The sequence below is a fragment of the Protopterus annectens genome, chromosome 4.part0, assembly GCF_019279795.1.
Source record: "Protopterus annectens isolate FY-2018-M chromosome 4.part0, PAN1.0, whole genome shotgun sequence".
NCBI classification, from domain to species: domain Eukaryota; kingdom Metazoa; phylum Chordata; order Ceratodontiformes; family Protopteridae; genus Protopterus; species Protopterus annectens.
In genome coordinates this window covers 1,075,327,399-1,075,355,310 of record NC_056733.1, presented here as the reverse complement: position 1 = coordinate 1,075,355,310, position 27,912 = coordinate 1,075,327,399, and the positions used below count along the sequence as shown (strand labels likewise).

Genomic DNA, 27,912 nt, shown 5'->3' with positions numbered 1-27,912 from the left:
CCAAGGTTCATTCCTTTGGAAAATTCTTGTTCCATGGTCATGAATGGGACCACTGTGTCAAACGTCAAAATTCTTAAAAACAGGTGCTGTAAAGAGAATGGGAGTTAAAAAGATTATGCTGAAGATATTTATGACTGGCACTATGTACTTGCTTGTTTTATTCTGAAGTACATCACAATAAAGACAGTGCATCAAATTTCACAATATTCAAAATCAGAATTTCTAGACAAGCTTTGGCAACTATATCTTCAGAGTAAATCTTGAATAAGCTATCTAATTTTGGGATGACTTGTAGTCCAGCAAGTGGCATGTGTGTTTGTCATGGGGAAGCAGGGCCATCGTAAGACCTTCCTAAGTTCTAGAATTCTCCAATAGCAGATTTAGTTCAAGGCTCAGTTCTGATACCTCATGAGGTCACAGGCCCAGAATCAGATGTATGGAGGCCTCAGCTAGAAGGACCCTCTCAAAATAGAGAATCATCCGTGCAAACACATTTGCAAAACTCCCTTTACTGAATCACCATGGCAGTGATGGTGTTATGCTGATGACATAAAAGTATTTCAGCAGGATGGCTTTTAAATGCACAACGGTTTCCACATCTTTAATAGTAAGCTCAGGCTCATAAGCAAGACTGCAGTGCACTGTGTCTTTATTTAGGTTCATCAGTAAAGTATAAGTGGAAAGATTAGCTATGCTGTGAAGCATTCAGCATATAAAAAGCCTGACTCATTTCCTTGGAGGTACCAAATAAATGACTTATCATTAGTTATGGCATTCCAGATGCTGTAATTAGTCACATTTCATAAATATGAGCTTCCTCAAATGAATATAGAATATTCCAATCAGTTGATGTTGACTAATTTATAATATTCAGCATGGCAGCTCTGTTAGCAGCCAGGGCTCACCCTCTCTGAATAATATTACTTTCTCATCTGCTTGGGTCACTGCGATCCTTCTTGGACCCAGTGCTGCATTCTCTGTGATGGCTAAGGAGTTGCACAAAGAAGTTTTGTCTGTTAGCCATACTTGTTTAAATTAATCCAGCTCTAGATGAAAATCTTCACTTGTTGGTAATCATTGTTCATGAAGCAGTCACATAATGTTTTATTGCCAGGCATAACAGTTCACATAATGTTTTACTGCCAGGCATAACAGCTGAAGCAAAACTCAGTTATGATTTTTTTTTGTATTTTTTTATGTCCACTAGTACTGTTCTGCTCTTTTCTTGCTGTTCAGCTGAACAGTACATGTTGCAGTCCGTAAATGCAGTACTAAAATAAATTGTGAAAGGGAACTAAACCCCCCCCCCCCCCAGTCCACTTATTGCCATCACCATCTTCACCCTGGTCCACAGTGCAAAGAACTTTAGCAAAACAGCAAGGAAATAGGACAGCCAAAGCAGTTACTCCTTACTTCCCCGCTCCCACTCCCTCACTGTTCCTACTACAAAATTTAACAACATTAACCATGCTGTGTCGCAGATGACCTGAGTTCAAATAGAGTTCAAATAAAGGCTGAGGCAATGATAAAGCTGGAGCAGGACAGATGGAAGTAAGTATCTTTTTCAAGGTCATCCATCTTGAAAAGAGGGATTGGTGGTTTCCAGGTGGAAAGGTGGAAAACTTGCTGACATGCGGGTGTGGACTTAAACGATACAAATTGTTGGAATACTTTGGAAAGTGGGTTTGGAGTTATTCAGCTAATGGTGGTAGCCCTCAGTGTGTGTGTGTGTGTGTGTGTGTGTGTGTGTGTAGAGATATACACATCACGGTAGGGCACAGAAGGCACCTTCAATTATACAGCTGTTCAGATCAGCCAAAAAAGTGGTAGAATTAGGGCTATTATGAAACACATGTATAGATTTCCTAACAGTTGAGCTAATGGCTGGGCAGAGTGCATATAGTTGTACGGACAGGTACACTGCTGAAATCTCAACAGGGTCTCAGTTTGGAGAGGTAATCCAGACTACCTGGCTGAAAGGAGAAAGACCTTTTCCAGCAGTGAGCATGCTGAAATGGAGGCACACACTGAAGTGCAAACCACATTCATAGCTGCCTGAATGATTGCCTCCCTTCAGCAACTCTCACCTCTCTGCTGGGTATATCGAAATGAGCTCCAGTCCATGGCGGAGTATTGGTGGTTTGCAAGAATTAGAAATAAACTACTTCCACTCATTGTAGTATAAAATCCTCACCTTTCTTCTAATTCAAATTCTAACACCTGCAGCTGAATGATGGCAGACAGTACACCCTGTGTGTCTTTTTTTCTAAATAAAGAAAATAGTCCCTCATTATTCCAGTTCTCAGACTTCAAACTCACCCCAGAGTATGAGACTTCCCTTTTACAAATGTGCAGGATGATCTTCCTCCCATAACTAGAAACCCTGCTCATTCCTCTGTAGCTAGCTGTGTACTGATGACATCACCTTTTTATCATCTCTTACTCAGTACTATTGACCATAACTTTACAACTACTTAATAGTATAAACCCAGATTTTTAGTACATTATCTGTACAACCTAACGCCATGAAATATGCCACCTTCATTTCACATTTCCTTGGAAAAAATTTCACATAGTGAATGCAAAATTACCTTTTAATGTGAAACTGCTCAACAACTCCTCTTACTTCGTTACATAAACGTGATCATTGTGAATGTTTTGTCCATGCAATTTAGTTTATTAGCAATATGAATTCTGTCTCTGATAAGTTTCCTCTTAACATTCTAATGTTATCTGTAGGATCATACCTAATTAAGAGCTTTACCATCCTTGCACATTTCTATCATCTGATGATTTGCAGCAGGAAATGTCATTTCACAAAGTACAAAGACCAGGATTCATAAACATGCACTGCACACCAGTGCAAGGCTTCCACAGCTTGGCAATAATATACAGCCATGCGTACACCTTGGTATATCTAACAAAGTACAGACAACATTGTAATGCAGGAAACAAATGGACAAGCATCCGTATCCAGTGAAACATCTATACAAAAGTGCAAGGTGGTTTTTAGGGTTGTTTTGCACAAGTCTCATGAGAGGTGCCAATGTCAATTCACAGACTGCAGCATCTCAGAATAAAGTAGTGTATATTAGGACTCTGATGTGTGCATGTTATGGGTGAGGCCCGTGGTAGTGGCTACCTTTATGATTCTTAAAAATGGGGTTGAAAAGGAGTATATAAGAAAATGGGTAAGGGGTGATGGCAGCAAAAATAGGGACCCACACAGCGACATCATTTAAGACTGCACAAGATGAGGTGAAGCAGGTATCATTTAGGAGTGTGCAGGATGAGGCATGGCAGGCATCATTTAGGAGTGTGAAGGATGAGGTGAGGCAGGCATCATTTAGGAGTTTGAAGGATGAGACGAGGCAAGCATCATTTAGGAGGGTGCAGGATGAGGTGAGGCAGGCATCATTTAGGAGTATGCAAGATGAGGTGAGGCAGGCATCATTTACAAGTGTGCAGGATGAGGCAAGGCAGGCATCATTTACGAGTGTGAATGATGAGGCAATTCAGGAATCATTTTGGAGTATGCAAGATGAGGCAAGGCAGGCATCATTTAAAAGTATGTAAGATGAGGCAAGGCAGGCTAGCTTTTTTTGCAGGAAGAGTCTTTTTTACTTATTTAGAGAAGGGGGGTGAAGATAAGGGCTGAAAGGAAAACAGAAGGAAAAACGAGGTAGGTATATGGGCAAATAGATGTACACAAAACAGTGCAGACAAAAAGGGGTGGTTTATACAGACCCTAGGATGGGGAGCACATGAGGTTTGGGATAGGATAGGGTGGAGGTATCATGTAGACGACCAGTCTGCCTAGAGAAAACACTTTGTTGACTTATTATCGGCTGAATGATCAATGTGATCAGAGGTATGGATATGTTCCCAATAGTCATGGCCTCACAGGTGGCTAATTTGCTATTTGTTGCAGGAGGCATTTGATGTTGATGTGTATATCCAACTACCCCTCAACCACAGACTCCACTAACAACTGCAGCTCAGAGCATCTACCTGAGAGGGACAGTCACCTCCCTCCCAACCAAGGCCATCCTCTCCAGAGCACTATCCATACAAACAGTTTCCTAAGGGGTGGACTGTAATTGAGGTACCTGCCCCACACCTTGTTCATGTGGACCTACAGAGTTGACACACAAAGGAAAGGGTGCCATGCATGCATTAGCTTAATATTTGATATGGAAATATTGCAGTACAGCATGTATTACTCATGCCACCACTGTATTGCCACTTCCTGTGGCAGTCACAGTTTAGTTTTTGTTTGTTCCGTGCTGAAAGGAATGATGCATATCAGTGAACTTTGATAGATCGGAGGGAAGTGGTCAGCAGAAAATAACAACCCAGTGCTCAACTGTGAACCTTAATCTGTTTCCCAGTACGCAGAATGGTATGTGCCCACTTTGCATAGATATGCAGATCTACACAGTGAAATTATACTGTGATGACAGACCACTTCCTCTCAACTGCACAGATTTTTGCAGAATGTCCAGATTGTTGCCTTATATTTTTGGTCTGTTCTTCATAAAAAACTGTGTTTTTTTTGACAAATTACTGGGATGATCTGAGGATTAAAGTCACTAAATAATGAGATGTATTTGATTTTCAGACTTCATATCCTTCATAAAATGCATGCTAACACAAATCTTGTTGTTCTAGCAACTTTCTAAGTTTATAAGAGCAGTATTTAAAATGTGTCCGTATTTTTGAGCCTTTATCCCCCCATTTTGTCGGGCTTTGTCCAGATTTCTTGCACCAAGAGGTAGAGTGGTATGCTTTAGCATAAGGGTACCTTGATGTGCATCCTATACCTACACATACATGCGTTCATTACAGTACATCATGCAAGATATCCAATAAATATGACAGACTGTTCTGCAGTAAGTCAGTACACAGTTGTACAGGGCACAAAAAAAAACTACAATTAAAGACACTTACAGCACCAGTCAGGGCATTGTTTCTTTAGTCTTGCTTCCACTGTCTGAGGTCTTCAGGGTCATGAATTTGCAAGTCATTGTATTCCAACCTGAATATGCTGGTGGCCCTGGTTAGATCCTCACCTTGGAGATACCATGTGTTAGTCAGCTTTGTGCACCAGGCAAGTACTGTGTATTGGGCATTAGCAGACATAACCACTGACATGTGATCATCCTCTCAAAATGATGAGTTTCATGAGGTATAAAATAGCAGCTGGTGGATCATATATATGGTGTAATTTCTGAATAAGTATCGCAAACTGTTGCTGCACAGTTATATGATATGTGCACACACATACAGTCTCCTGCATGAGCATATGAATGTTATGCCATTGACATATGCTTCATAAACAAGCTGCATGGTTGTCTTGCTCTCAGGGGGGGGGGGTGGGAGGTGGGATGGAGGAGTGAATTTGGAGAAATATTTGTCTGCAAGAATATTAACAATGTTTTTGGGGTCAGAGAAGGAGGTACTATTAGACACTAGTTCAGAACAGAATCGGAACAAAATCATTGGCTGCTTATAACCTTTTAATATAGATGAAGAAGACCTTATTGTAGTCTTCTGAATTAGTTGCAACTCTAAGCTCATAGTCGGCCTTATACTTCCTAATGGTAAGTTTCAGAGACTTACTGTTCTTAAATTCCTTTGTTATCATGGTGAAGTGGACATGGTTTAGTGAGGACAGGGGGATTTTTGTTTCTATTATAGCATATGTTGATGTTTATGCTGGATTGGTTTGGCAGCCAGAGGCACAGTGGCACTTTCTGTCTCCATCCTGTGGGGTCATGCACCCTTTGAATGGAGAAATTGTAAAGGTACACCCACAGATAAACCCACAGGCTGACTGCTTGCCATCCTCAGAAGGGAAGGACCTTCTAAGCTCAGCAGTTTTCCCCAATGCACTATGTAAGATGTTGGCATAGCCCTATAGGGCAGTCTTGCAGGGGTATACAGTACTTAGGATGAATCAGCAGATGTGCAGTAGTGTCATCCAGGTACACTCTGCACATACACATTCTGCATGGATCTGACTGGTGTATTACACAACATTCACTAGAATGCCATCTTGCATTTTCAGCTGCTCTGTGCAGACACAGAGTTCAGAGACTACAAAATGATCGGTATTATGAGGTCCTTTATCACTCCAGCCATGTAGGATTACAAATGCCATCACCATTAGTAGTGTTGCTGATAACTGATATATGGTATGTGTTTTGGGTGTCGGCGGAAATGGGAGTTGTCACGGTACATATTCAGTAACAGAGTCAGGAAGTGTACAAAACTCTTCCCTTGTTATGAATGACACAGGCTGTGTTTCTTTAATACCCCTATCTCCACATATAGAAATATAATCTTCCTAACCAGCTCATCTTTACATTCATGCTTCACTGAGCCCATGGCACTTGTTCAGACAATGACTGTGACCCACTACACCATCCAACCTGTGTAGCAGATGTGGTAATGTCTGAAGCACAATGTGACTTGAGCATGCACTCCCATTGTAGCCTGCTGTTAATACCTCCTAAATCTTGCTTGTTCTGTGTGAAATCACATTGTCACCATGTGCTTGCCATAGTCCATAGCTTTGGACTAAACTTTTATGATACCTACCAACATGTGTTGTGTACATTGCCATCTGTGGGGGACTCTTTCAGAAAGTGCATTGTCATGTTCTGCCTCATTGTCCTCTGCAGGTGTCAATGCTTGTGATGTGTGGGCTGGTCCACCAGAGTCATAATGTAGAGTTGGCCAGTTTTTTTCCTCAATCCCATGTATAGCACAGCACAGGATATGACCAACATATAGGCTGCATCAGGGAAGAATTGTATTCCCCAACAGATGTGTCCAGACAGTAAAAGTGTGCCTTCTTCAAGCCACATACATGTTCTATCACATTCAGTATCTCTACACATAGATGTTTTATTGTATTTCTGTGATACTTTCTAGATTATGCATAGATGTCATAATTCAGAGTATGCAGTATCACCCACAACACACGACAGATATTTTCTCATGAGGGAGGGTTACTGCACATGCAGTAACTCCTCCTCATAAGACAATATTGCTTGTCATGTCATGCTACATGATTTCTCATTTATTCTGCCCACCGAGCCCACGTTTCCCACTATATGACCCTGTGGGACGTCACCTTGCTGGCAGGGGTGACACAGGTGAGATGTGTGTCTGATGCGGGAGTGATGGGAAGTAACTAGGTGCAGTGCACACACATTTGGAATGATCCTCTAGCTTGCATACTACCTAGTTGTTCAGAGTATGGAAGATTTTCCTTTTAAGAAACCTCCATGACTCTGACAGTAACAAATCACTTTTGCTGCTACATGTGTACAATTTATGGTACCTGCTACGTAACAGAAACCTGTGATGTCACAGAAATTACATGTATTAGTGGCACTCCCTTCTACTGTTCTGGGGAGATGGTATGCTCTTCCAAATGCAGAAGAATAACTTCAGGAAATGTATTAAATATTCTTGAAGAAGATGCCTATGATGTACCTCACATGATCCCAGTTTCTCACTGAAAATCACCAATAGATAATATAGTTAGTGCTACACATACCTTGATCTCCACAGCGGTATGAAAGCTGCACATTCATGTAGATTCCTCATGTGGACAGTATATGTCTACCAGACACCTTGCTATGTCCTGATCTGTACAAAACTGGCTGATGATATTATAACCAGTCAAGTTATAATATATTGTCTACTGACTGTACTTAGATTGTTGCTACCATTGGTCATGTCAGGTTACAGGATGAGAACTGTGGTACTAAATAATAGGTGCTGCTGAACAATTCCTATTGTGACTTTAGGCATTTTTCTTTTTGCAATGCAGATATTTCCTATATGCTCTGATCTTTGTAGAGTCATGCAGACTGGTGCCTAAGATCTTCTAGATACCTGTATGAATTATAACCCTTTTGATCGTATATATTTGTATTTCAGTACTGGCTCATTTGCATCCCCATTATGTGATTGTTTGCATACATATTGTAATGCACGTAGCTGTTCACTGCACTGCTGTGCAACATTTCTCTTTGAATCTCCCCCATCCTATGCATGGCTGCTAACAGTGCAAGATTTTGACACACAGCCACAATCTATGAATTCTATCTAGTGCTTGCATTTAAATGTCATTCTTTTCAAGTTAGTTTTAGGGAATATTCATTTCTGGCTAGAGCTAAATACTGTTGCCTTAATTTCTACTGAAAAACACATTTCAAATTGCTTTGAATTGCATGTATTTTGACATTTCTTTCATTGCAAAACTTTGTACCATTGATTTGGTACATGTCACTAAGAAGGTACATAATTAATGGATAAGTGTTTAAAATATAATTTGTACTGTAAATAAAGAAAGTTAATCATAATTTTATGGGGTCACATCTGGAAATGTGGACAGACAATAGACTTTTACATACAAGAAAATTAAAATTTAAATATGATAAAATTAAATTTGAAACTTAATTTGCCAGTTTGAATAGAAAACAAAAATGGTTGTAACATTTCAAATAAGGCATAAGTTATTTGAATGAATACTTGAAGGTTCTTGTTAAAGTAACTATTAGATGTGAAGATTATTTTGCATGCATGTAGAGTCATACAGTTGCTTAGTATAAATATTATCTGGAAATAATGACATTTTATGTTTACTACCAATTATAATGTTCTACAGTGGTCATATCCTGCTTGTTGCCTAGCAGATTTTTGAAGTTATTGTACTTGAATATGCATTGACTTCTACACTGGACCTCTTATTAAGATCTTTGCAACCAAATCAGTTCCACTTCTTTATAACTTGAGTTGCAAGACCTGAGATGGGTTCACCTTTCGGGAAATGTGCACTGTCTAGTGACAAACTATGGTTGCTATGACTATAATAATAAAGTCTGAATTTAATGACTCTAGTAAACCATCTTGTTTGTAGAGGAAGACAGTTTATGAATAAATAAGTAGTTAATGTAAGATCTGATGGCACTAGGTAAGGTTGTTCATTATGGAGCTCTCTTTAGATCTATAAAAGTAATAAGAAAAGTTCTGGGTTGCCCTGTGATGGAGGAACACTTTACAGTTTTTTGATTAATAAATCAGTGATGAATGCTATAGAAAGAGATAGATGTAAGTTGTTTGATTACACATGTTAGTCATGTTGCATGTGTTTTATTCTTCAAAAAAATGAAGAAAGGCTGTGTTAAAATGTATTGCTTCATAATTGATGTACTGAGTTTTCTGGAAATAAAGACTTGATTTGACTTTGTATCAAGAAGAATAAGCAAGGAAAGTGGTTTGCAAAAAAGAATCCCAACTCAGCATTGAGCATTATTCTTTAAGTGAGAGGGATCCATCTCACCTATGTACTAATTTCATTGTTGAAACAGAAGTAATACCAATGTTATTTTGATGACTAATTTTTCCATGTTTGCATACAAGTGCAGAAAGGTACATTTGTATGATCATTATATTAGATACATATGTGTATATATATATATATATATATATATATATATATATATATATATAAAGATACACAGGACCAATTAGTGGAATGCTTTACAAGTGTACATAAGCCTCAAGATCATGATGTATAAACAATGCAACAGTAATGATATTCAGTTCATGAATAATACAACATATTTGTATTGTTTATAAGTGGTCCTGAATTCTGAAATGATAATTGTATGTAGTTTGCCTGTTTTCTTAAAATAAGATGAATAAGGATGTTCTTTCACTACGAAAAAGAGGCATTTTTATGTAGGTGTGTATATACGCAAAAAGAATATGTTTACTACTTTTATAGTGTACAATTTATTTACTTATTGCATTTGTTTACCGGGAAACTCCACTGGGCCTAAATGAGCCCATTTTTATTGGAGGCCTGGAAAGAAAAGCTCCACATTAATTTCATACAAAGACATGTTAACACACAAAAACAAAAAGTAGTAGGATCAGTAAAATAAGAACAACAGTGATATAGTTTGCAATAATGGTATAGCCATGGAAGTAAAAATAGAAAGCATTCAAACAACACATAAGTATAATTGTAAATACAGAATATTTTTTTAAGTGAAGGAGATTTAACTTCAGGGTAACCGCAGAAGGAGGCAGATAGGCTACAGGAGGAAAAAGTCAAGCCAGTGTGGCAGTTGAAGGAGTAAGTATATTAGAGAAGAGGGGAGGAAAAAAGCTGTAATTAAATGAAGTCAGGTTTTGAGGTTGTTTTTTGGGGTGCAGGTGCATAGTCAGTGAGAGGAGAGATGTATATAAACAACCCCAAACCAGCAGGAAACTAGATGAAACAACAAAAGAATCCACAACTTCGATAACAAATTTATTTCTCTCTCTCTGACGTCTCGGCCGTAGCCTTCAAGGAATATAAACCTTACAAATACCAGCACTAAATTTATACTTATTCATAAGACAATTATACAATAAATCAATTAAATATAAGTTAATTCAATTCATTACATCAAATCAGTGCTCTCCAATTAAGGTCTTCATTAAGACCATGGGGATATAAAGTATTAAATTTCAAAATATATACAGCTTCTTTATATAATAAAGTTTGTTTAATATTAACACTGACATGACGTGAATGATGTATTTGCTCCAAAACAGTACCTTGTAACCCCTCATTTTTACTCTGATGAAAATTTCTAAAATGCATAGCCACAGAACTTTCTTCCTTATTATTAATAATGTCCCTAGCATGCGCCAAAAGCCTAACCTTAAAAGCCCTTTTGGTCTCTCCAATATAAAATTTATCACAAGGGCATTTAAGTGCATATATTACCCCTTCAGAATTACAATTAAAAACATTACATGTTTTAAAACTAACATTATTAATACAGGAAAAATGAGAAACTATAAAATTACAGGCTTTACATTTGCCACATCTAGAAGTACCCTTCATAGATAGACTGTATTGTACACTGGCTACAGGCATAATAAATCTACTTTTTATTAAAAAATCTTTAATATTTTTCCCTCTTCTATAAGAAAATTTAAGATGTCCATTCAACCATGATAACATACTACTTAGAGAACTAAAATATTTCCAAAAATGTTTAATCATTTTAACCAATTCAACACTAAAACAACCAAAAGTTGTAACAAAATATAACACATCCTTCTGTTTATTATTCATATCATTGTACTTTACTACATCTCTATTATCTATTAAACAAATTATTAGTAACTTTTTTACACCTATATCCAAAAAAACGCCTATAGCTACTTGTTATTATTTCCTCACTATAGCCCCTCTGATAAAAGATTTCCATTAATCAACTAAGTTCCTTTTTAAATACAAGCTCATTATTACATAATCTAGAAATTCTTACATTTCTCCATACGGTAGAGCTTCTATTGTATGGGGAGGGTGACAGCTAGTGCCATGAACATATTGTATACCTCCATCAAACTTTCTATTAACTGATGTCACTAGATCTTTACCATTAACAATGTTCAACATGATGTCAAGAAAATTCTGAAATGATGATTGTATGTAGTTTGTCTGTTTTCTTAAAATAAGATGAATAAGGATGTTCTTTCACTACGAAAAAGAGGCATCTTTATGTAGCTGTGTATATATGCAAAAAGAATATGTTTACTACTTTTATAGTGTACAATTTATTTATTTATTGCATTTCTTTACCGGGAAACTCCACTTGGCCTAAATGAGCCCATTTTTATTGGAGGCCTGGAAAGAAAAGCTCCACATTAATTTCATACAAAGACATGTTAACACACAAAAACAAAAAGTAGCAGGATCAGTAAAATAAGAACAACAGTGATATAGTTTGCAATAATGGTATAGCCATGGAAGTAAAAATAGAATAAATTCAAACAACACATAAGTATAATTGTAAATACAGAATATTTTTTTTAAGTGGAGAGTTAACTTCAGGGTGACAGCAGAAGGAGGCAGATAGGCTACAGGAGGAAAAAGTCAAGCCAGTGTGGCAGTTGAAGGAGTAAGTATATTAGAGAAGAGGGGAGGAAAAAAGCTGTAATTAAATGAAGTCAGGTTTTGAGGTTGTTTTTTGGGGTGCAGGTGCATAGTCAGTGAGAGGAGAGATGTAGTCTGAGGGATTTTTTTAAAGGAAGCAAGATTGCTGGTAGTCCTGAGTGAAGGAGGGAGATTATTCCATAGTTTAGAGATGGCAAAAGACTACAACATTTGGCTGGCTGAGAGCTTGGGTTTGTCAAGAGTCAATAACATTTTGTTTTCAGACCTGAGGTGTCGATTCAAATGGTACATGGTCGGTATGGAGGAGAGGGAAGGGCAGGTTGCTGGGTGGTAGATATGTTTATGGGCTGTAGTTAATTGTAGATAAGTAAGATAGTGAGGGTTTTGAGCCAATTCAGTTGGTGCAGAGAGGAACAGTGGTGGGTGGAAAAATTTGCATTAGTAACAAATTTAGCGGCTTTATTGTAGCACGAGTCTAGTTTTGTTTTCAGGGAGGACTGTAGATTGATGAGAATAGGGGCTCCATATAAATGAGTTGGAAGCAGGAAAGATGAGGCAAGTGCCTTTTTAGCTAAGAGTCTAAAAACATTGTTGTGTCTGTAAATGGATCCTAGCTTTTGATAGTTTTTTTATGTTGCTGTAGATGTGAAGGTCAAAAGTTTTAGTTTATCATCAATGATGACACCAAGCAATTTGGTGCTTGGGACAACTTCAATGATAGTGTTGTTTTGGGAGTGAACTGAGAATAGTGACTTGTCAACAGGGCTAGATTTTGTGGGGGTGAGGTGGGCTTACATATTATGAATCTTAGAGAGTGGTCTCTGATCCTATTTGGTAGTGTGCTGGAGGAGGAAACTTTATCTGGGTCGGAAACCATGATAAAATCCAAGATAGAACCTTTGTTATTCTTATTCAGGTCTGGTTATATCAGAGATTAGATGAGTACAAGTGTGGAGGTTGACATTAGTAGAGTGGTTGTTATTGGAGATATCTAGCCAGTTAATATTAATGTCACCTAAGATAATAGTAGTTTCATTTTTATGTTGTTGGTTAACCAGGCAAGAATTTCTTCTAGAATAAGAGCATTATTGCCTGGGGGAATGTATATGGCTATGATACAAAGGCTTTTGCAATCATTGAGTTTTAGGAAGGTTACTAGTAGCTCTGCTGTTGGAAAGAGGGGAATGGGTTTAGAATATGGAATTACTGTGAAGGTGCTTGAATATAGTAATGCAATCCCTCCACCTTTTTATGAAGTCTGTCAGCTCTAAGGCAAGAATAGTCAGGGGATAGAAATTCAGAATCTTTGATATATGGTTTTTAGCCAGGTTTCAGTGATGGTGGTAAAGTCAGGTTTGACTCAGCCATGCGTGCAGCTGAGGAATTTTGTTTCTTATGCTTTGGAGATTAATTGTAGTAAAATTTAGGGATTTTTTGGAGATAGGGGAATTATGAGAGGGAGGAGAAAGGCCAGGGTTAGGGTGTATGTCACCACAAAGGACTAGATTATAGAGAACAGGGGGAGAAGTAGGTAGGCGCTTTTTTTTAGGGTGTTGGAAATATTTGTGGACATAGTTGCAAGGAAGGCTATGATGTAGAGACAGGATGACCAGTTTCTTTTGTAAAATTAAATCAATTGCATATAGACTAGAGCAGACTGCGGAGAAGCTGGGGAGGGTATGAATGTGGGATGATGTAGAGGTGGGTGTGGGATGTAAATAGATTGAGTGAATTGAGGATAGACTTAGAAGGAGAGAGAAGTAGAGAGTAAATAAGAGAAGAAAGATGTGGGATATAAGAGGCATAATTAAGTGTGGAATATTAGAAGTGCAGGATGAGTAATGTGTAGAAAAAAGTGAGAATAGGGAGGTGTTGGTAGGAGTGTAGAGATACAGTTGGATGTATGGCAGTATAAAGATTAAGTAGGAATATAAAGCTTATGTAGCGACGATATGGATGAGTGTACATGTGAGGGGTGGTATGTAGATGTAATGGGAGGGTGCGGAGGTAGGAAGTGAGGTGAGTGGGAGTAGGAGGTGTAGCAGAAAGTAAGAGCTGGAGTCTATATTGCTAATTAAGTGGGTTGCAGGAGTGATAGTTGGTGAAGTAAGTTGAAGGAGGGTGGAGGAGGTGCGTGATTGGTGGATGGAATGGTGGGTTGGACAAGGTTAGTTATAAATGTAATTGATGTGGGGGGGTTGGGTGGAAATGGGGGTAAAGTAGGGGAGCGGAGTAAGCCCGACCGCAGTGAGGGCAAAATGAGTGGGTTGGCCCAGCAGGAAGAGGTTAAAGTGCAGAAAAAGCAGTCAGATACTGCACTGGAAAATTTGCTATTAGGTAAATTGGATCTTGTTTGGTGGAAAAAAGTAATTTCTAAAGGGAATAAATGAATGTGTGGGAAACTAAAGTCCTGTATGGACAATGGGTTTTGGGCTAGTGATTTTAGCGCAAGTAAGGGCACACTAAGCTGGGAAGAGGTAGTTATATACATGGGAGAGGTTGGTAGGAGTCTTACCTTTATAGTTTTAATTGTGAAGAAAGTAAAAAAAAGAAGCAAGTTAATAAAAGAACTTTAAATATAAATGTGAAGAAAAGTAAAAGGAGTGAGTTAATAAAAGGACTTTAAATATAAATGAAACAGCTTAAGGATACATCTGTTACTTAATCATTATCAAAGGGAAATACCACTAGCCCATGTAATCATTTACATAAGAAGACATTTGAAATGATATTATGTTGTAACAGCTGAATGTTGACTGATGGACAAAGACTTGCACTGCCCTGTACTTGATGAATGAAAGACTTTGGTGGATTTGAGTAAAAGATACTTAGAAAGCTAGTAAGAAGCTTACAAAACAATATGTCAAAAAAACAAAATAATGAATTAGTATATCAGCCAGAGCCAGACTTTTCTTGAGTATTTTCACCTGTGAGATGAAAACCAAATGTTTGTATGTTTAAGTAAGTCACTGAGATAAAATGATCTGCATATATAACAAGTGCGTTTTCTATGTTTTCACAGCAGAACAAGGAGGAGAGGATGAAGCCTTGCCCAGGCCTGCTCGATCCATGACTGTGTGGCCAACATTTCAGAAATGGTCTAAAAGAAACCAGAAAGCATGTTTGCTAGAGGGCAGCATGGCAGAAGCAGGTAGGAAGTGCACATCAACGTACATGCTTTTATGTCTTCACAAGCTAGTTCATATTGTGAAAGTGTAAGTCTGGAGATATTCAGACTGCCATAGTACACATTTCAGAGGTAGCTTAGGTCTGCAGAGATTTAGCTGACTAAATGAGCTCAAGTGATCTACAAAGCACACGGTGCTTCAAAACACCTACCTTACATAAAAGAATGTGAAGCATGAGAAGGAGTTGGACAAACGCTAACATCCAGGACTGTACCATCATGCATGAACATGAGCTGCACAAAGGAGAGCATTCAGGAATGTACTGCCATACATGAAGATGAGCTGCACAAAGGATAGCATCCTGTAATGTGTCATCATGCATGAAGATGAGCTGCACAAAGGACAGAATCCTGGAATGTACCATCATGCATGAAGATGAGACGCACAAAGGATGGCATCCTGGAATGTACTATCATGCATGAAGATGAGCTGCAGAAAGGGCAGCATCCTGGAATGTACTATCATGCATGAAGATGAGCTGCACAAAGGACAGAATCTTGGAATGCATGGCACATGCGATAAGTAGGCAGCACTATAGTACATAGTAGGTAGGTAGGGGGTTGAATCTCAGTACAGCTGACTATACTACTGTATATGTGTTCATGTGTGACCATGCTTTGGAGTAGACTTCCTATACATGTCAAGCAGAGTACCTCACTGGCCCTCTTCAAGAGAAATCTTAATGAGTGGATGGTAAATAGAAAGTTCACCCCGGGAATCATTCCAGTGGCTTTACTTGATAGAAGCAGTGGGAACTAATGTCGGGCAGCATGATGCCAGGGCCCTTCTATGTGCTAAGCTTGTAAAGGCTCCAGGGCCATTAGCCTAGAGTACACACCTATGAAGCTATGCCTGCTCATATATTATGCTAGTAGTGTGGCTACATCTTAGTGAAATACATGAGAGAAAGACAGACAGGGTCTATATTAGAACACCGAACTTTCAAAATTTTGAGTGTTCTAATATCGAACCCTAGTAATCGAAAATTTAAAACATCGAACATACAGAACAGTGAATTTTTTTCTAGGGAAAAAATTCACTGTTCCAAAACACATACACACAACACAAGCACACCAAACAAACAGCAATCCACACACATACACCTAAACTCTTACACCTTACCCTACACTAAACTATACATACACCACTAACTATCCAGTTACCTTAACCCAAAACCTAACCCTAAGGTCCATCACTATCGCACAGTCACCTTACCTGTGCCCTAACCCTAACTCACCTACCCCGTCATAACCCTCAACGTCCACACAGTTGCACACTTACCTGACCCACGCCCTAACCCTAACTCATCTAACCCACCCTAACCCTCACATCCACACAACTGCACACTTACCTGTTCCCAACCCATAACTTTCCACCACAGCGCTGAAAAATACCGAAGCAACAGAAACTGACAACCAAATTCTTTTTCTAGGAAAAAAAATGTGTTTCTGTTTCTTCAGTATTTTCAGCATTCACTGAAAACGGGTTGATATTAGAACACTCGAAATTTTGAAAGTTTGGTGTTCTAATATAGACCCGACACAGTACATGTCACTCTCCTGCGTCCCCATACAATGAATCCTGGCACAGCCGAGTTCCAGCTTTCCCACACAAGGATTCCAGATATTTCTAAGTTTCAGCATCTACACAGAAGGATCCAAGACACATCTGAGTTCTGGCATCCCAGCAGAAGGATCTCTGACATATTAGAGATCTAGCATTTCCATACAAGGATCCCTGGCACATCTAAATTCCAACATTGACACAAAGATCTCTGATATCTCCAAGTTCTAGCAGTGCCATACAAGGATTCCTAATATATACAACATTGAGTATCCCCACACAAGGATTTCTGGAACATCCAAGATCCAGCATACCTACACAAGGATCCCTGGCACCTCCAAGTTCCAACAGCCCTACCAAAGGATCCCTGGTATATCCAAGTTTCAGAATTCCAAAAGAAGCATCCTGGACACATCTGAGTTCTAGCATCCTCACACAGTGATCCCTGATAGATCTGTAGCATTTGCATGCAAAGATGCCTGTCATATCCAAGTTCCAGCATCCCTGCCCAAGGATGCTTGACAAATCTAAGTTCCACAAGCTCCACCTAAGGATCCCTGAAATATCTGAGCTGCAGCATCCAGATACAAGAATCCCTATGATAGATTACTTCAAATTACTTCAAAAAAAAAAAAAAAAAAAATATATATATATATATATATATATATATATATATATATATATATATATATATAAAGCAGTTGAAAAGGATACTGAAAACACAGGATCATTAATTTTATGGATGGATTAATTAATTCATTTTAAATTTGTTAACTGGGCTAGTCTGACTAAGCTTAGACCCCCTTTTCAGTATAGGCCTAGGGAGAAGAGTACCAATAATAGGACATATTTACACAGATTGCGGTAAACAATATACAACTGTTATAGTAAAATACATTTTCATACAAATATAGTTTACAGTTTTTGCAACAGAAACAGTTTTTCATATAGAGTTGCAGTAGATAGTTGCTAGTTTCATACAAGTATACTATATTTTTTATAATAGTAGCAATTGCTACTCAGTTTTACAAGCAAGTATTTATTTACTACTAGCTTATCAAGATAAATGACAGTTCTGTTTTCACACAACATATAGACGTTAGAGTTCCATGAGAGGAGCTGTGCATGTTTGCGGAAGACGTAATATAGTTACTGGCAGGTATTGTCAATAGATAGGGGAGGAAATAGCTTGGTGAAGTTAGTTTTTGTGGGTAAGTGAACTGTGACAATGAGGCTTTGAATGCCATCATGTCATTTTCATGTCTGATTACATTTGGATGTGCGTACAGCTTCAAGGTATGCTTTTCCTGTTTGGTGAATATATTGTGACTGAGCTCTGCTTGTAGTTATGAAGAATTGCAGTTTGGCAACAAAGATTAAATAGAGTAAGAGTGTCCAGATGGTTAAGGCTGTAGCTCCTGTGTTACCGAGTTTGATTCCCACAGCCCTCATTTGCCTGCTATGTGACCTTGAGCATTTCACTTAACCAGACATTGCTCCTGGGTCACCTCTGAAAAGGGGCAGTGTGTCTAGACCTACGTACGATCTGAGGAAGACAACAGTCGAAAGCGCTTATCGGATATCTTCAAGGGACAGTTTTAAGCTCTTTTATTTTTCATTTTATTTTCAAGTCGAAGTTTTATTCGTATTAAAGGACTACATTTTAATTGGAACACTTGTTGATTTCGTTGATTGGCCATCCTTGGGTGGATTTTCTGTCTTTTTTCTGCCAAATGTGTCTAGACCTGTGTAACAAGTGGGTATTGTTGTTATTATTATATGATTTCAAGGTGACTTTAGTTGTCTAAGCAGACTGTGGTCAGATACACAATGATACATGGAAGGTTATTTAGAACTTTGTGTGCTGTCTTTAATTATATGTGGCATTTTAATATGTTGTGGTTCTAGCCATGGGTACAGCTGAGTGTTTTGTTGCATATTAATGAACAAATCTTAGAGTTTTGCTGTATGTTTGTTCTGTATGTTATGCTAGGTTTTCTGAATGTTTATTAGAAATGGAAACACATTCAAAAGGCAGGAACTAGCAATGCATGTGCAGTATCTAATCAGACCTCTTCTCTGGGGAATGTTATTGATTTGTGTAACATGCCTAGTTTTAACTTAATTTTGCCTATGACATAGCTTATGTGTTTACTAAAATACATATGACTAGAAACAAAATATTAAGATAGAAACAATTAAATATAATAAATACATGGAACAAGGCTAAAGGGAGCTTTGGAAACAGATTGTGAATTACATTGTAAATAAAATTGCATTTTTAAAAAAGTGTAATTGCATACAAGATTTCTGTTGGAGACTGACTCATAAGCATATTCCTGTAAAAGGTTATATGTGGTGTAAAAGTCTGATTGAAATAAATTATTTATGTGGCTGTTTGGAAACAATCATGCATGTGTAAATAATTAAATATGTTGGAATATGTTTTTATCTGTATTATGCAATACTGTGTTTGTGACATCAAATATTTAAATGAAGATATGATTTGTGAATTTTTTAAACATGCATAGCAAAAAGGGGTGTACAAGCTTTAATTTTGTTTCATGTAAAATATGGATATCTATGTGTGGAATAGTGTTGTATAATATCAAAATGACTTTCTAAGAAACATATAAAGATGTATGCCACTATTTAAAAAAAGTTGCAACTGATACATGAATTTGTACTAATGTATGAATCATGTTGATCGAATAAAAAAAAAAACAATTATCCCTGCATACTTTCAGTCTTATTTTATCCAGAAGTGATACACAAAGATTACTAGGAAGAAGTCCGTGTTTGTCTTAATACTGAGGGCTCCTATTGCCTCCTTCCAACCCTCTTAACACAGACCCATCTCCCTTGTTCTGTGCATGATTCTGAAGATGCTTGCTGCTAACCACTTACATCAGTAATTAGAAACACGTGAACAGTAGAATTATTATGACATAGTTTTGTGCTCCTCATAGTATAGTTATTGCCTTCTGGCTACGTATGCAAAGAATTGCCATCACTTGGCATTCTGGGTCTTCGATTCTCATTAACATTTATTTTCAACAAGATCTTAACAGATGAGCAGACTAGCAACTCCAAAACAAGGTGTAAAAACTAAGGCACTGCTGCCTGTCACTCAAGACATGTTTGGAAAATTCCAAAGTAACATTGGTGTTTGTAGACATTCTGATATCTCAAATTAAGCAGTCCGATAGCTCAAATACTTTAATTTGTTTAATCCCTCTGAGAGATTTCGATTCATATGCAGAAACTTGTAGAAGTCAGCAACTTACTGCTGACAGATGCAAGACAATCCAGTGGTCTGTGAGTAATAATTCTACAACTGATTTATTGTCTTTATTCAGTACTCTCTTTGGTAGTACACTTCTGTACTGCAAGTCATTTAAAATAATATGTGTAGGTTTAACTGCTGTATCAGCCTTGTTTCCCATTAAAGAAAGCCAGGAATAGTTGTCATTCCTTTCCCCATAAACTGCTCACTTGAGGATAGTCTCCCTCCAAACTTGCTTCCTCATTTACCACCAAGGAATTGGCCTACAAGTCATGCAGAAAAGCTGAGCAAAATGTTAATCTTCAGCAACTCTAGTCCAACCTCAGGTCTGCTGATAGGAGCTCCTCTTGGGACAAGCTCCCTTGGAGTCCCTCAGTACCATTCTGAGTTTAGACACTTCCCTAAACTCTCCAAGTTAAAGATTATGTGTGGGTTGTTTATCCATACCTCACAAATACAAGGTGCAGGATTTGATTCTGAGTTCTGGTTATTGGCTTGGTTTGTAATAGTCTGAAGACTGATACCCTAGTATTTGTTTATGAACAAATGTCTTCAAAAGTGAGTATGCACAATAAACAGCGCCACTGGCTTCATTCTTTAAGTGCCCCCTTTATAGATTCATTTTCGTCTTTCACCTACAAACTTATCATTTCAAGTCAAGTGTTCTTCCATCATTTGCATCCTCCACTTCCTTTTCTCTTCCCTCTTCCTCCTCTACTCTCTGACCTATTTCTGTCTAACAACATTCTTCAAAGTCAGTATAAGAGTGCTGGTTCACTGTTTTTCTACTGTTCATTTACTACATTTCTACTTCATTTCTCAATCAGTTTTCAATGAGGATTTACCCGCTAATTATTCTGGATATTTATTATACATCTTTTTATTCACTGCAGGCACAGCTACATATATATTCCTTAGAATATTATTAGTTTTCTGTTTCATTGTACTGTCCTGGGCCATGGGTGAAAAGTGCCCTTTGAATTCACTCACTTGTCCAGTTATAAAGCAAATAAAATATTATCAGCTTCAATAAAAGATGCCAAAGTCATTTAAATCTGGAACACACTGGACGTTAATCTGTTTTTCATTTTTAAAAGGACTATATACATGTGAATGCTAAGAGATGTGGACAAATGCGAACATATAACTATAATACATGTTCCAGTAAGCAAACTCATATCACCCCCAGGCTGACTGTGGAGACGTTGTCCTTAATACAGATCACTATGTTGGGCAGAAGAATACTCCACGATGGTATGTTGTTTAGAAGGATGATCAAAGACCACAACAGGCATTCTCCTAGTTCCTAAATATATTCTGTGTTCTTAGATAAAATTTACACACAAATGTGATTTAGCATATCATCAAAAAAGATGTAAATTCCTACAGTGAAAACCAGAACAAGCACCCAAAATGGCCAAGGGAGTTGACACAAAACTACACTGTCAGCCACAATGATATGATAGTAACAAACTTGACTCATGGAATGCACACAGAAAGCTTTAATAGTTTAACTATTTTGCTCTTTACCATATACAGCACTTCATTAGAACTAATTACATACTCATAAACCAATATTTCTATAACCAACCTCTTGAAATTCATTGAAATTCATTGGTCAGTTAAATAAATAAATATATCAGCCCATGCCAATCAAACTGAACTAAAAACTATTCTTAAAGGTTCATGAACACATTGTCTAAAATCAATTGTATAAGACAGGACCATCATATACAATTCAGTGTCCTCTGACATATTAAGCAAATACAAAAAAAAAATGAAATAAATATGAAAATGCATACTAAAGCAAGAAAAAAAAAATCTACAATTCTTAAAAAATACTGCATTAAAAAAAAAAAAAAATTCTTTAACCATGCCACATAAACATATGCTATGCCCTATGGAACATTCTGATCAAATCCAGTGTAAAAGGCTGGAGTCACTGGACTATAATCTTGCCGCCCTTAGCTTTAGCAGTGGTACTCTGGAAACTTGGTCATTCAAACCAGGATCTATATTTGTTCCTACTGTCAATACAGTTCTTAGTATTCTAACCTATTCTCCCACTGACCTCCTTGTGGGTCTTTAGGCATCTGTTCAAGGACAAAAACATGCAACCCCCCATTTTACGTACTCTAAGATGTTTGGATAGGGCATTTGTATCAACTCCTTTTGTTATATCATATACATGCTCTTCATTTTTAAGTGTCCTTTTGATTTCCCAACATAGAAAGAGCTGCACTCTTCCACAGATGTCCAAATAAATTTACCCTTTACTATATTCTCCTTCTGAAATACAGGGTGTTCACTTGTGTAGTTTAAGTAGGAATATGAAAAAGTGGGTTTATGAAATATTCTAGAGCTGTATTTTTTAGTTTCCATATGCTTAAGTATTGTAATTCACTTTCATGAATTTGATAGGTAAAGTTAAAAAAATGATGTAGCATGCTCTATATAGTTTATAAAGTGAAGTAGTTCATCTTTATTTCCAGTCCATAATATACAGATCTAAAAATCTGGTATACAGATAACCTGGACTGTAAAGGGGGGATTTCATGGTAAATTTACACTCCCATATGAATAAAACTAAATTAGCAAAACTGGGGGCACGAGCTGCAAAGCTGCCTTCATAGCTATATCACTATTTTGTTTAAAAAATTCCCCTTCAAAGAATACAAAATAATTTTTAATACTGCACTAGTTCACATAATACTGTAATGCCTCTCTCCCAAGAATTCATAATTTAATAAAGCTTCTTCAAACCATTGCATACCCTGTATGTGAGGGATTGCCGTGAAAACATTGACTGCATCCATGGTAACAGATAATACATCTTCCTTAAAAGTAATACTATTAAATCTATCCACCAAAAAATCCCAAGAGATTTTTTTATATATATATATATATATATATATATATATATATATATATATATATATATACATGTACATATATATACACATGTACATATATTTTGTTTTAGTTTCAAATGGATATATTTTTGAACTGTTAGCATCCACAACCAGGCATGGGGGATACATAACCTCCTTATGCACTTTGGGAATTCCAAATATAGCTAGACTCTGCTGTTATTTAACATAAAGAAATTCCTATGTATCCATATGTATAATCTTCTGTAATAATAAATATTCTATTATGAAATTAGTTTTATGATATTCTGCATGCACTTTGCTTCTAGAAGCAAATACACATGCATCACCGGTGTATAAGGCATTCATCATTTTACCTAGGTAGTCAAGGTATCCATAGGCACTATACCTCCCCCTTATCTGGTTTCATGATATGAATGGCTTTTTTATTGGCTAAAAATGAAAGTAATTGTCCATCAACATTCAAGTTAAAATACTTTCTGGGTTTATTATATCCCAACATCCTAATATTGTATTCAATAATGCTCTCAAAATTCTTTAATGTACCATATAAGGCTGGGTTAAACATACTCTTCTTTTTTAAATTCATTCATCCTAGCCAAAGATATCTGTGAGATAAAAATAATATCCAAATTAATTTTCCTCAAAAATAATTTAATATTTGTAAGAGTTTTGACTGATATTCAATGACTTTGAGGGTACAAAAGAAAGAAAATGAAAAATTGAAAAATGCAAACTATTGAGTTTTATGTCACTATAATTAAATACTTCAGTTATCCTGTTCATGTATCACCCCATCCACAGTAATAAATGGATACTCCAACTTAGGGGGAAAAACATTCCTTACCTTTTTTATCTTTTTTTCTTCCACATCCTCTGCCTGCTCTTACTGTTGGGGTTAATTGAGATTGTTCCCTGTGTGTCTCCCCTTTGTGGGTAAAACTTGTCTGTTGTCTGTTCGATTGCCACAATGGAGGGAACTGTAAAGGGTGGAATAGGTGTGATAATGTATTTTTCCTCATTGTGAAAGTGGTTCAGGTTTTTTTCAACCAAATTAGGACTTCTGTCTTCACCCTCATCTCCATAGTCACACACTATGGTCCTGAGCTATGTACTGTATTATATTTATGTTTGGTATTGTATGCATTGTGTTACTGTTCAGTTATTTATTCCATGCTCTTCACGGAGCCTGGGTCTTTTTTGAGAAGGGTCTATTGACCAGCCTGCCTACCTGGTTAACAGTAGCTAAGTAAAGACATTCCCCAAGCTCCCCTATGACTAACTGACAGAACAGCATCACCTCACTATGCTACCTTACATTTTATTTTCTCGCATGTCATCGCATGTAATATGTTTCAGAAGTAAAATTCCTGGTGTTATTTAACAGTGACAATCATCTAGATCCATGTTTCACACTGCTGGGTTGCTAGCCTTCTCGCTGTTGTTCTTCCATACTGCACGTTCACATGCACACTCATACCTATGGCCAATTTAGAGTGTCCAATCCACATACTGCATGTCTTTAGAATGTGGGAGAAAACCAGGGCACCTGGAAGAAACTCACATGAACACAGGGTTGAAGACATGCAGCCTCTGCACAGAAGGCACCTCAGCCAAGAATTGAGCCAGAGAACCTTTTGATGTAAATGAAAAAAGGGGTAGAGAATGGATGGGTGGATGGATGGATGGAATGATGGATGGATTCAGGATGTTCTGTTCTGTTATATGTTTTAACCAGCACCATTCAGTGTATAACTTATAAAAATGAGAATTAATATAGAAAAATATAAAATGAAAATGCTTCACTAGTACAGTCACCACATTTTAAGTAGAAAAAGTAAGGATTTGTAAGAGATTCTGATAATGTAATGTTGAGTAACCTAAACATCTAAAACATGAATGACCACACATGTGGTGATAGTCATACACTGGGTAAAACTAAGCCAGCCTTAAATGCATTAAATAGTCATTTTCTTTTTCTGGTGCCCTACACAATTCAACCACAGAAGGTAATTAAACTTAAATACACTTTAAGTATTTTTATCTGGTATCTTTTTGTATTGGCATTCTTTTTCTTCTGTCTGTCTCTCTCTCGCTCTCTTCTTTCTCTCTGTTGTATATTGCTGTGTGTGAAGAGCTAATGCCAGAAGTGTCAAATTCTGGATTGTTTGGGTCTTTTTTGCATATATAGCCATCAGCTGTTTGGATGCTGATGGCCATCTTGAAAAGTATACATGTGGTGCATGAGTGGATATCATCTACTGACTCTGTAGCCCTGCTGGGACATTTCAACACTTATGTGGCGAGTAATGGAGATGCCATGTTTGGGGAGGCACACGTGGCAGGAATGGCTTGCATAATCTGTATAAAACTGGTTAATTGTTATTGCACCTAGTACCAGTACGCCTTGGACCAAAGCCATTGATTGACATAGTAGTGATGTCATCAGAAATGAGTCTGTGTGTGGTGTAAAGCTGGGTCACAAGTGGTACTGAACTATCAGCTGATCACCACACAGTTGTGAGGGGATCAAATGCCCAAGACAACAGTTGAACAGGCCCAGAATTGCACATGCATTGTAAGGATATCAAAGGAGTGTTTTCCAAATGCTTCTGAGTGGAATGTGTTCTGAATCTCATCTCTGGGAGTGCTTCTCCTGTGCAATGGTGGAAGATGTGGATATGGAGTTGAAAAGGACTCTCTTCAAGACAACACAAAGGGGCTTTGGAAAAAGGTAGTCTGTGCTTGTCATAACAGTACCCTACAACTTCTTATGAACACCAACAGTGGTGAAAACCATCAGGTTAAAGAAAGAGGTCTACCCTGCAATACTAGCAGGGGGCTCTTCCATCAAACCTATTGGGGCTGACTGATCAGGACATGGATAAGACCAACATGGATGTGAAGGCCAAGGTGAAGGAGGAATTTGGTAGTGCTGTAGACAATGATTATTTATGGTCTTTCATTGGTTCTGATAAACTATACAGCCGTAAATGGAAGAGAATTATCCTGGTATTCTCAGCAAAGGTGGGAAAAAGCTGACCTTAACTGTAGATTTTATTGGAAGGTAGAAAAAACAGTTTCAGAAAGTCCTGCAGCTCATAGGTATGACATCATTCAGGCTAGGGATTGGGTTTATTTCTTTAGATGAGCTCAGTGAAGCAATTACAAATTTCTGAGGTAGCAAGACTGAATGACCATATGAAATTCTACTGGAAATGTGATTTCATGGTTAATGTGCTTATTTAATGTTTCATGGAAGCTGCTGACACTGCTTCTGGATACGGAGACTTGGGTATTGGTCAGCATTTTCAAACGGAGGAACTTAAATGTCTGCTCCAGTAACAGATGGAAAACACTCATTAACCTCTCTATGAAAGTCTCTGCCAACTTACTGGAAAAGAGGCTTTGTGTCATTGTGAGTCTCTGATTCAGGAGGAATAGAACAGATGCTATGTACTGCATTATATTGCAATGCCTCTAAAATACTGGATCAGTTTGGTCTTTGCGTGAATATTTAAAGAGTTGTTGGCGACTGCCAGAAGTGTGTACATGTGTTTTGTGGACTTGAAGTTATATGATTAGCTACCACAGAATGTCTTGTAGAAGGCTTTACAATAATAGGAGGTCTCAGGGTTGTTGTTGCATGCCATTCAATCTGTTTATGTGTAAAGTAAGAGGTATGTCAGCATTTTCACTGATAAGCTAAATACATTCACCATGGGTATAGAATTACACAAAGGTTGTGCTGTGTATCCAGGCCTGGTTGTGATGTTCATGGAAAAAGATGTTGAATTGCAACTGCGGCTTGTAGATTATTGAGTCCAGCCTTATGATGTTTGCAGCTGTATTGCTTGCAGTTATTGTCCTCTTGGCCTCAATTTGCTGTGTTCACTGGAATGCATTGGAACAGCTTTCTGTTGAATGTGAAATAGCTGGGATGGAAATCATCATCTCCAAATCTGACCATAGCTTTCTCTAAGAAAAAAATTGTCTTATTTTCAAGCATGAGGGAAGAGCTGCTACATCAAGTGAAGAAGTCTAAGTTTGTTGCGTCTTGTTCATGAGTGGGGATAAAATGGACTGCAGTGATGGGAGTAATATATTCCAATATGTAATATATTACTGTAATATATTACAATTTCTAATAACTAGTAATATAACTAGTTACTTTTTCAAAATAGTAACTATTAACAGTAATAAATTATTTTTTTAGTAACTTAAATGTGCGTTACTTTTGCTTAAACAAGTGGTTCTCGATATAGGTGATATAGCCTCCTAAAGAATGATGTAAAACTTCTGGGGTCCCTATACATACCTATCAACCTGGAAACATCAAAAATCTGGACAAAGGCCCTAAAAAATAGGTACAAATCTGTACACTGATTAACATAAAATTTGCATACCTAATTATGTAACCCCACCCACTCCAATGGAATTGTGGGATACCAACGTTTAAAAGCAAACTAAGAACAGACAGCCAAAATATGATGATACTGCATCAGTCCAGACCAGCACAGACCAGTTAATTCATCTCTGTTGCTATTAATGTTATCATATTAAGCCTGAAAAGTGCAGTTCAGTCTATCTCAGCAAAGCAAGTGGTACATTAGAGTGACATAACAATGAACTCTGCCTTCTGCTTTCTACATGTTTTTAGTCTTTGACCCCCTATTTATGTATAAGTGTAGCACTGTTATAAATTAGTAATGTATGAGTAAAAGTGTGATGTGAATTGAGTTCAGTTAAATACAATATTATGACCAGGAATTGCTTATGTCAGCAGCTTGAACGACTGATCAGATAAGCTCTACCATCTTGTGCAAGTAAGCAATGCAGGTGTCCATAGCATAACACAAAGGTGCACACACACACACGCACGCACGCACACACACACACACACACACACACACACACCAGTAAATTGCTAATTGCTCCCCTAGCTAGCTATGCCACTGCACTGTATAACACACAAAATATCAATAAATCATCCTCCCCCAGCTA

General features: G+C 37.6%; 1 protein-coding gene across 1 annotated transcript in view; it reads left to right on the top strand.

Annotated features, from left to right (window-relative positions):
* The window catches only part of SH3TC2 (SH3 domain and tetratricopeptide repeats 2), an 819,499-nt gene that overhangs the window by 237,529 nt on the left and 554,058 nt on the right, over positions 1-27,912 (top strand). The window contains exon 2 of the mRNA XM_044069012.1: positions 15,006-15,131. Coding sequence (XP_043924947.1) covers positions 15,050-15,131 — 82 coding nt within the window. The 5' untranslated portion in view covers positions 15,006-15,049. The remainder of the gene's footprint in view (positions 1-15,005; positions 15,132-27,912) is intronic.